The sequence below is a fragment of the Electrona antarctica genome, assembly GCF_951216825.1.
Source record: "Electrona antarctica genome assembly, chromosome: 1".
In the NCBI taxonomy this organism is placed as follows: domain Eukaryota; kingdom Metazoa; phylum Chordata; class Actinopteri; order Myctophiformes; family Myctophidae; genus Electrona; species Electrona antarctica.
Window position 1 is genome coordinate 33,167,237 of NC_136806.1, and position 11,643 is coordinate 33,178,879.

Here is an 11,643-nt window from a genome sequence, read left to right on the forward strand (position 1 = left end):
GGGGCCTTCTTCCAATCAGGATCGAGCGGGGCGGGTCTTGGTGCGCGTGCTGTTGGTCTGTTGTACTTCCCCCACTGTAGAGCGTGCATGTGCACATCTTGTTACCGGGGCGGACCGGGGGGTTTTCCAAATCACCCAAATCACTGAATGCTCCTTTAATTTATTGAAGGGGCAGAGGTTGACACTCTGCAAACAGAGTAGAGACTGAAGACTCGCGGTGGAAAAAGTACTCAGTCTTTACCTAAAGGAAAAGTATGCAATATAGAGCTACTTTGTTACAAGTATGGATTTGTTTCTACGTCCGGAGACCCCCGTCCAGGACAGGCTTCAGATGCGCCTCCTCAGGAGAATTGCCTCAGATCTGAACGCTGTCCCGGGCAAACATCTAATTTCATCTCATGATAGTGTTTTTTTGTCTATCAGTGCCTTGTTTAAGAGAAGAAATATATGGAGAACTGTACACCCCCAACCACCCCAGTCCCCACTTTGAAAACCTACGTTCGAACATCCCACTCTGAACACACATTGCTGACTGTTACACAGATAGGTGTTGATAGATGACACAGCTCATATTTCCAGTGTTATACCATGGCCAGCGAAAAATACTGCCTCGTTTTATTGATATTTTCCATAAACCATGTACCATATGACATTTTAACTGCCTCCTCCGACTGCTATTTTAACCATAGGCCTCATGTATATTTCACACGCCCATATTGATATCTGACCTGGGTTTTTTTCGTTTGATTTGTTCCCCATCGCTGTCCACTTTTCTTGAAGCTGCATTGATGGATCTTATTGCACAGCAATGAATTTCACCCACTTTTTAGACCAGTAAAGGTGGTTGACCACTGGTGCTTTATATTATTTATTTATTTTTCGCTGCGTTTTGCGGACCCGAAAGTAGTGGGCTATCACTACTGTCAGCCTGTCACCAACACCCCACTAGACCCCACTAGACAGCTGCGGCAAACGGATAAAATCGACCAGGTAAGACATTTAAAAAAAACGTTATATGGACGATATATTTGGCGACAGTGTCCAAATGTGATTGACAAAGTGAGGTCCATTTTTTTCCACGTCCTCTGAAAATATTTGTCCGAAAAAAATGCACCATTGTGCAAACATTTGACAATAAAGTTTGGTTGAGACACAACGTCTTGCAATACGACCACATTCAGGATGGTGATGAGAAAAGCAACACATCGTTTTGCCAAACAAATAATTAGAAAGAAGAAGAAGAAGAAGAAGAAGAAGAAGAAGAAAATGGCAGGATACAACACTTTTTTTGTTGTTTTTGTAATTATTTGTTCGGCCCAAAATATTTTGTTTATTGTCATGATTTGTCATCATCCGAGTTGGCTTTGTCCGAGGCTTACAGATCTTTAAATATCCTGTCGTCGTCATGAAAGGGGGCGGGACTGCGACGCTCTATTGATTCCCCCCCACCAGCGTTGAGCAGTAACGAGTTACATATTACTGTAATATTACTTTTTCCAGTAACGAATTACTGCAGAAATAGTAATATAACTATTTACACGCTGCGTTACTCGTTACAAATGAGCGTCATTTGTTCATTCGTTCAGTTATGCACTCATAGTAGATGGTTGTTGCATGGCATGCAAAAATAGAAGAGATCTACAAGCTATCAACGGGTAAAAACAGAGATGCGTTGTAGCTTGTAGATCTGTTTTCGTTAGCCTGCACAGCCTGCGCACCGTCACACTCGCTTATCACTTCCAAACAACAGAGACAGACAGAAAGACCAGAGAGTGACCATGACAGAAAAATGTATTGGTATTATTTTGCATTCTTGTCTGTCAAAGATGCCAAGTATATACTATTAATCTCCGTTGTAAACGTTGCATGTGCAAAAAAGCCCCGTGCCCCCCCTCTAAATGTCATGATGAATTGAACAAGGTGGACCCTCTTGTAAACAAGTGTACTGTTTTATTGGGTCATCCACTCACAGTTAACAGTTTTTGTATTGAGTTGTGCTTGAAATGTACTGTAATTCTGCAAACTGTTAATAAATACTTCAATCAATCAATCCCCATGCAGGCAAAACAGACCCGGATTTCAGTAGAGTATAGATCCGCCGGGACATTAAATGGAGTCTATGTGAAGAATTGGCTCGTCGCTGGGTGTATTGTTGTAGACGAGAGGTTAACCCTCATGCACAGTTGACTCGGCCTCATTTAGATCCATCATGGTCCGTCAAAATACCTTTGAGGTCCAATGTCAGGCTGCCTCCAATCTGAGAACCCATCGCCAAATAAAGGAATAGCAGCGCCCTCTTTTCCCTTGAAATTGGAGACTTGATTGGAGACTTCTTATTCCAATGAATTGGATTCAGTTTTAAAAGGAGCTGGCTAAACAGATTGTGTTCTTTTGCGGGTGGAAGGGCCCCGGTTGAAAAGTAATATAAAGTAATATGTAACTATATTACTCTTGATTCCAAGTAATAAGTAATGTAATATTATTACTTTTTCTAAGGAGTAATAAGTAAAGTAAACATATTACTCTCCTACGTAATATTGCCCAACACTACTCCCCACACACATTTCTGTGTGTTGTCACAGCTGTTGTATGTTGTATATCCTACTGGCTCACCTTCCAGTCAGGAGGCCCCTCCGGGAGGATGTTACCACCTCCATCCTACTCCTCCTGCCCCACTTGCAGGTGCCACGTTGAAAGTGGTTAAGTGTGTTTGAGGCGTTATTATCGATCCCACCACAGCTCTAGGCAGACCCTGCTGTGATTGGCCAGTAGTCGCTGTGAGTGACACTTCTCATTTTTGCTATTACTATGCCTAAACCTAACCCTAGCCTCAGTGAAACTATGTCTAAACCTAACCCTAAACTCAGTAAAAGCAGAATGTAACAGCTTCTGACAGAGGACCAGCAAGCATAGCCAGAAAAACAATATAACTAATTAATTTAATTAAACCAAATATGGTAAGTCATACACACACCACAAAGAAAGAAACAACTTTCTGAAAACAATTAGAACAAACTTATCGTAGCAACGCACCATCTGCAGTATTCTGACAGAGGACCAGCCAGCATAGCCAGAAAAACAATAGAACTAATTAATTTAATTAAACCAAATTCCTCAGTAAAACTATGCCTAAATCTAACATTAATCCTAACCTAACCTCGGTAAAACTAATCAGACGGATCCATCCTATATATCCTGTCATGTGTCTGAGGGTTTTTGAGCAGTGCCTCCGCTCCATTATGGAGCTATGTGTGTCCCTATGTATATATACGTATATGTATGCGTCCCCATACGCGTCCGAGCACGGAACGCTGCAACATGATAACTCCGTCATTACTTGACTGTTTTGGACGCGGGAAGGCTCGCCGGAACCAGGCCGTCCCCCCTGGGCGTGTTCCTGGGGGTCTGGATCTTGCGGGGACCCCCCGGGGACCCCCACACGGTAACTCTTTAACCATGACAAATATTAAGGCTTGTGATTAATACTCTGAACCCATTGGAACACGCACATGGAACAAAACCATTACATTTCCCCAATGTAATCGTTTTGGACAGAGACGATATGCCGCTGCGTGCTCTAGAAGGGACAATGCTCCTGGTGAACTTTCTAAGCCGCAGTGCTGTATGGCATGGGGAAGGGAGTGTGTTAATTGGCTGTGGTAATCCAAGCAGACCGGCTAATGAGTGTGTAATGGGGTAACAGCAGGGGTGAGATCCGACCAGCACGGGGGGATTGTGAAAAACTGTTGTTACAGACCTTTCAAACTGAACACCCGAAAGGGTTCAATGAGCAGTTACTACTTGGATGTTTTTAGTTTACATTTTTCAATTATCTTTCCTAGAATGTCTTTATAGAGAGGTCTTAGAGACCTGCACAGGTCAGGTTTTGTTTATAGTGCTTCCAAAATGGAACTTACTTCTACACACCATATATTGATACTGTTTTAATTGTGTTCTCTTTCTTGTCTTAAAGCTTCCTGTTGGAAAATAACTATGTAACAGAAAATAATGATGGAACAGTTTTGTACGATGTAAACAGATGTATTTCGTGGTGCACCCGGACCGCTTTGTGCGTGGCACCCAGGTCCTCTTTATAAGTGACACCTACGCAGTATTATCTAGATTTACGCTGAGGAAGGCCTCTGGGCCGAAACGTCCACTCTGTTGCTGTTTGCTGCTGGGGGGAACAAAATAAAACAAGAATCCTATAGGATACACCGTGAGTGCTGGTATTCATTTCTACAGAATGTAGCGACGAGCGCCATGCAGTCCATATCTGAACATCTCGGACACGAGGTCTTCGAAAAGATCCTCCGATGCTCCAAACTGAGGTTAAAGGTCAAAATATATTAACTCATTTACCACCAGCTGAAAGCCGTTTCACTCGGAAACCTAGAATCAGGAAGTGAAAATCTGCTATGTAACATGTCCCGCGATTGTCATTTAATCCACCTAAAACTTTTTGTAACCGAGCATCAAATCGAATAACATTTTAGATTTGTTTCTTGAGTGTTATGAACGTATGCATACAGGACACAGTTGTGAACTGTAAAAAAGGCATGAAAAGGCGCCATCGGGGTGGAGAAACATAAAAAGTGGCGTCAAAAGGCGCAATTGGCACACACAGCTTATATAAATGCAACGGCATGAATCAAGTTGAGAATTGTATCACGTCGGCAAAGCTAAGATAAGAGCTAGGAGTCGAGACTAGACAAAATAAGATAAAATAAATTCTGTGAGTAAGCCTATTGTCTACATTTTAGCAGCACTGTGCACCGAAGCGAGCTGCTGAATAAAGACAAATAGGACCGTTTTCTCCTAGTATAATCTAAACATTACAATATTCCGTCTTGTTTCTTGTTGCTCTAATACAGCGGAGCAGACAAGAGCGGGGCTTGTGAACGTCAACGCTGAGACAGATGGCTACTGACATATTGAGAGACAGAGAGGAGAGACTGACATAGAAAGACAACAAGATATATATATCTGCCATACAGTATACGTTCACTTCTCTCACTGAGCAAGTCGATACACATCTCTGGCCTTAGGTGCACATGGCATCTGCATGCGTGCGTGCGTGCGTGCGTGCGTGCAGTGCCTCTGCGCTCTTACGGCTTTATTCTCATTCTCACCTGGGTTCCACTCACACCCACTCGTCTCACACATAAATGAAGTGACAGCTGCACAGGCCAATCAATATGCATCAACAAGCCAAGCGAACTGTAAATTGGTTACGCTACAGAAGTCGTTAGAGCAAAGTTGCAGAACCGTTTGTGCAGCTTTGGGTGACCTCAAAACTTCTTAACAAGGAGCAAACCCCGCCAACGATGGCTCTGCAATACAAAAGGAACAACATCATTATAATTTCATCAAAGCTAATCATGCTCTTCAGGGAGGCACAGAGGTGCATGAATTACTAATATCCCACAAGGGTCAGCTCAAATACCACATCCTATGTCTGAACCTTCTGTCGGATATACTTGGAGAAGCAAAAGGAATGAAAACCACCATATTCTCTCAGGACCCAGGGTGAGTACTCTAGTTAAGAAATGTGATTGCGTTTCTCTGACTCGTTTCGCGATCGCGATGTTGCCTCTTAATCATGTGCTTCCGAAAGGAGAACATTGTTGTAATCCCAAATTTGCTCATTCTCTAGAATCTATTTCTAATTGGCACAAACAATGTCAAGGACAAGGAAAAAACCCAAGCTTGACCCGCATATTAGATTAGACTTCACTGTTCCAGAGGGAGATTTTTGTTTTCACAGCCAGTTCTACCCAGAAACACACTGACTTATGAAACAGAGCAGCTGTGCAGGCGAAGACAATACAATACTGTACATAGCATCTCCATAAATTATTCCACACATCCCTGCACACATCATCATCATCATCATCATCATCATCATCATCATCATCATCATCATCATCATCATCATCATCAGCGAGGCAGTTTGTTTAATGCTGCAAGGGCAGACAAAAGTCCTGCTAAAAAACGAACCCTTCTTCATTTTAAAGTCCTGTATCTCGGTCCGGATGGCAGTAATGTGAAGTGACGATTGAGGGTGCGATGAGTGTCATGTTGCTATAGCGAGTGTTACTGCGTAGGCGTGCAATGTGCTCTAGTTGTTCCCGTTTGAGAGTTGCGGAAAAGCCAATGATTTTAGCCCATTAGGACCCAGGGACGCATCTGTGTCACCTTATAGCTTTTAACCACTTTTAACCATTATTTAAAACTTTAGCTATTGAAAAATAGCAGATTTGTAACTCAAATCTTTGCTTCTGGGAACTAAATATTTTGAGATGGGTTTTTTTTCTTTTTTTTATCAGCCTCAAAGGGTTAGAGGCAGTATGTCTGATGAGAACATGCACTGTTTGTCTGTTGCTGACATTTTGACTACTGACACGGTGTACTCATGCACGGACATATACTGCTAAGTGCTTTATTCGAACTTGTGACAGATGCTTGCTAAGGACAACTGTTGAAAGACTATACTCACCAAGGTTATAATAGTTTGGGTTTTGAGTGTGTAAAATGACTTGTGTCTTTTACTTATAGGTACTGGATCTCTTGTCCACTATAGTCCCTTCCAACATTTTAGTCTAGTTTTAATTTGTTGACAAAATTGTCAGTATATTTAGTCTTGGTTTTAGTCATCATAGCTTAGTTTTCATTTAGTTTCCGTCAGTGAAAAAAGGTATAGTCGACGAACATTTTTCATCATAGTTTTTTTTAGACTAAATCAACACTGTCTGGCTCCTCAATCATTTTGTTCTACTCTCACTCTCTCCTCTCTAATCTCTCTCTCTCTCGTCTGTGACTGTGTTTTTTGTCTCTCTGATTCCCTCCCTCCTTCGTGCTCTCACTAGGTCCCCGCGTTGCGACAGTCGGCCTCCTGTGTCTCTGATTCCCTCCCTCCTTCGCGCTCTCACTAGGTCCCCGCGGTGTGACAGTCCATATGGTGCCTCCATACCGTTGGTCTCCTGTGGCCACACTTCCCACCATGCATCTGTGGCTCCAAGACGTTGCGGAGCGCCGATTGGCCGAGAGGGGACTACGGTATCGACCAGTCACATTGCTCGGTGTGAGGTTGGTGCGGTGTGGTGTCTTAACCCACTGAGACCTGAGACCAGATTCTTCAAAATGTCGTCTAAATCATGACAGTTAAAGAAAATATGTATACTATGTATATTATTCTATATTAGTGGTGCTCAAACCATTTCATGTCAAGAACCCCACAAATTATTATGTATTTGGCCGCCGACCCCCATCTGAAAATATGTTGTTCCAGGGACCCCCCCAGAAGCCACCGACCCCATCTGAAAATATGTTGTTCCAGGGAGCCCCCCAGAAGCCACCGACCCCCATCTGAAAATATGTTATTCCAGGGACCCCCCAGAAGCCGCCGACCCCCATCTGAAAATATGTTGTTCCAGGGACCCCCCTCCCCCAGAAGCAAATATTTGAGTTAAAAACGTTCGCTGTGAAAGCATACATATTCAAAGATTTGTACAGTTTCACGATAAAAAAAAGCAGATCTACAAGCTTGTATAGCACGGCTACAAGCTTGTAGATTTTCTCAACAGCTAAAGCATAAAATAATGGTTAAAGTGCTTCAAAAGCTATTAAGGTGACACAGATGCGTCCTGAGGTCTCAATCGGTTAACACAATACACGACACCCACTGACATGACTTTCATTCAGCCTTTCAATGTCCCTTTCTATTCCTCTAAAGAAAGCACTGGACAGTATGTTCCTTTTTCTATTCTTTCACAATGCTACCATTGAGTTGTTCTACGAAAACGTCGTGCAAATGTATAAGCATTTTGTCAGACAATAAGCATGGCGTTAGCTCATGCAGGACACACGGGAGCCCGCAGCTGTAATCAACCGACGACCTGCTGATTGAATCAGCAGCGCTTGTAATCAGCCACGCATTTTCTATGCACCGACTAAATCACAGCCCATTCTCACCATAAAGGCGCAGGCTTTTTCAAGTGTTCAAGTGAAATAATTCTACAGGTATCTAAGCAACCAAGGGCGTTCTGAACAAGTGGAAAAAGTGGGCTCGTTTTTCTTTTTTAAAAGCATTTCTATTCTATTCTAAGCCTTTGAGCCGTCTTGTCATTTACTGCTACTATGTCCGTGAGGCAGAGAAAACAGAGCTTAGCACCGATCAATCCCATTGAATCTGACTCCTTTCACTAGCCAGGGATCAATACTGCAATACTGGCTGTTCCGTGTCCCCCTGCAGTATATGCATGTGTGCACGCGCACACACACACACACACGCACACACACGTCTGAAAGATGCCCCACCCTTTAGGAATGACCTATCGGTGTCAGCTGACTCGCTCACTAGGGAACAGTGAAGTTCATCATGACAGTCTTGCCAGTGCTAATAATAATATTATATTATATTATATAAAGGGCCTGCTTTAATCCTCTGCAGAAGTCTCCATGCCATCTGGTGGCTTTAACATGGAGGAGGCACAGTATAGTAATGTACCCCTGCAACATCAATGTGATGCTCTTTACTTTAACACCAGACCTGAGACCAGATTCTACAAATGTCTTCTAAAATCATGACTTTTTTTTAATTTATTTTTTAATAACTGTTTCAAAATCAGTGGTTCTCAAACTATTTCATGTCAAGGACCTCAGATTTTGAGTTAAAACGTTTGCTGTGAAAGCATATAGTACCATATTCAAAGATTTGTGCCACATTTTCACAATTTTTCAAAAAGTATCTACAAGCTCTGCTATTTTTCAATAGTTGAAGTTTAAAATAATGGTTGAAGTTGTTAAACGCTAAAGCGACACAGAGGCGTTCCCATCCTAAATGGGTTACGTCCTGTGGAATGACCGTGCAGTGGAATTAGCTTGAATTCTATATAGCATTTTATTTCACTACTGCCACAAAGCTAAACTAGAAAAAGTGCCCTTCCGGGCACAGGTCTCCACCAGGAGGATAGGACTGTGTGAGATGTTTGGCAAAATGTTTAGGAGTAATATAAACATGTTTGTTTGTTTGTTTGTTTTTTGCAACAATGTTCTTTTGTTGAGGAAATGCAGAGCCAGATCACTCATAGCATCTCTGAGGATAGAACTCTGCATGAGCAGGACATGTGCAGCATTTTGAACAAAACGGGCCACTCCTGAAAACTTTGGAAGGTAATGTTAGCCAATCAGTGTAGAATCTGAGAAATCCAACAGACTGTCTTGTTCACATGACTACAGAGATCATGTGTACAGATTTGCGTGAGATTTGGATGAAATCTGTGCGACTAACATAAGCAATGTGTTTTGCAGAAATCGGCCTCATGGTGGCGCTATAACCGGTAGATGTGGAGGGATGCAGAGACAATGTTTTTCCATGGCCTCTAGGGAGTGCGCATACATAAGTTGTATACAGATCGATGCAGTTATAGCTAAAACAGGAATTGGCCTGTTATAGCGCCACCATGAGGCTGATTTGGAAAAGAATGAGTGGCATGTCGTCCTCGGCCTAGTGGAAATGTGCGTGTATAATTTCACGGAAATTGCACACTGTGTTTGTGATTTGCAACATTTTGTTCGAAACGGACCAATCATGTGAGCTTTGGAAGCCAATCTTAGCCAATCAGGATGGAAGATGGGAAATGGTGCAGATCCGTGTTGATCACATGACTATGAAGATAGTGTATACCGAATTGTGTGATGTATGGATAAAATGTGTACGAGTAATGTACAGAAATGTGTTTTGCCTAAATCGGCCTCATGGTGGCGCTATAACAGGCCATTGAAGAATATTTGGGGCAGAGGTTCGTTGTTGGCATCCAGGGAGTGTGTGTGCAAAGTTTGGCATGGATCGGGCCGACGGTGCCGGAGATTAGCTGATAACGGACGGACGGAAGGACGGACACACACACACACACACACACACACACACACACACACACACACACACACACACACGGACGGAGTGCAAAACATACTCTCTCCCCATGCCTTCGGCCTGGTGGAGACAACCAGGCTCATGCAGTGTATAGGCAGGGGTGGAAAAAGTTGTTTTACTTAAGTAAAAGTACTGCAATGTAGAACTACTCTGTTACAAGTAAAAGTCTGGAATTCAAAAAGTACTCAATGTATACAGTATACTAATCTTTTGAAAATAGCAGATCGACAAGCTCACAATGCGTTGCATGGTGGCGCATTGTGAGCTTGTAGATCTGCTACTTTCAAAATGGCCAAAATATAAATAGTTGTATGTTTATGTATGTTTTACATAACTACTGAGATATAGTGGAGTAGAAGTACAAGTATTGGGAATTGGAAATACTGCAAGTAAAGTAGAAATACCTCATAAAGTACTTACGTAAATGCACTTAGTTACAGTACTTTCCACGAGTGTTTACTTGAAGTCCTGTGGAATGACCGTGCAGTGCTAGTAGCTTGAATTCTAGGATACCATTCACTATATTCACTACATTTCATTACTGGCGCAAAGCTAAAGCAGGCTGATTCTCTGCAGTGTATATAGGGCACATTTAGCAGTGTTTACCAGAGTTGCCCTGGTGCCTTGATTGGCTAGTCAAGGCTTTCTTTGTAGCCCGTCGAGACTCTAACAGTGATTAACGGCTATGCAAAAATCTACTTCGTTAACTTGACGTGAAGTTGGGTTTTTTGTATACATTTAGCAATAACAAGGTTTGTACAGCCCGACCTTTGCTCTGAGATGTGCATGTGTGCGTGTGACTGAAAACTGTTGTTTGGCCAGGTTCCAATCTGTGATCTTGCATCGCGGACAAAACATTTCAGACATCGCCGCCCATCACCTTGTCTGGAGTATCCGTCGGCCTCGCGAGGATGCACCAGGTCGGACATAGTAGTGCAGCCGGCGTAGTGCAGCCTCTGCTCCTGGTGGTGGTCGAAAGCCTTGAGGGTCTCGCTGGAGCTGTAGGACTTCTGGGTTGGCACGACGACGCGGCACTCGTCGCGGGGGAGGGGCTCCTCGGAGCAGTGGCCGCGAGTCAGGGAGCGGTGGTGGTGCCTTATTATTCGGTCCTTAATCGGGTCCATGATGCTGGCGTTTTAGGGGGAGGGGAGGGAGGGAGGGACGGGGTGGAGGAGGGACACCTGCCGGACAGCTCTGCAATGACAGTCTATACCCGTCTTCTGTCACCTGTAAGAGAAAAGAGAGAGGGGGGGGGGCGAAAGGTTAGTACACAATGAATGGATTAAAGTTCTGTGAGTCACTGTTCTTGCTCTGCTGCGATCCCTGGGGGGAACGTTGGGTATGAGGCAGGAGGGCGGTGGAAGCAGCCAGCCAGCCAGGCAGGCATGGTCACACATGAAGAGAGCTGTTATCGACACAGATTGACAGACCTGCCAGAGCCCTGCAGGCCCTGATAGATGGCTGACCGATCGACCCGCGCCCGATGACAAATGACCAGCAGGCCAGTGTTTGGATTCACAACCGGAAAAAAAAGCAGACAATGACTTCAAAACAACAGCCATCGCTCGCTAACGTGGTTGTCTGAGATGTGCGCACCCGCACGCACGCACGCACGCACGCACTCACGCACATGGAAGCACGCGACGAATAATTGACACAAGATTAAGAGACTGCAAGGATGAAAGAGAATGAAGGATAGTCGGATT

At 43.6% G+C, this 11,643-nt stretch overlaps 1 protein-coding gene across 1 annotated transcript in view; it reads right to left on the reverse strand.

Annotated features, from left to right (window-relative positions):
- The window catches only part of tenm2a (teneurin transmembrane protein 2a), a 333,595-nt gene extending 322,678 nt beyond the window's left edge, over positions 1–10,917 (reverse strand). Inside the window, exon 1 of the mRNA XM_079496709.1 lies at positions 10,818–10,917. Within this exon, the coding sequence (XP_079352835.1) occupies positions 10,818–10,866 (49 nt within the window). The 5' untranslated portion in view covers positions 10,867–10,917. The remainder of the gene's footprint in view (positions 1–10,817) is intronic.
- Between the last annotated feature and the right edge of the window lie 726 nt (positions 10,918–11,643).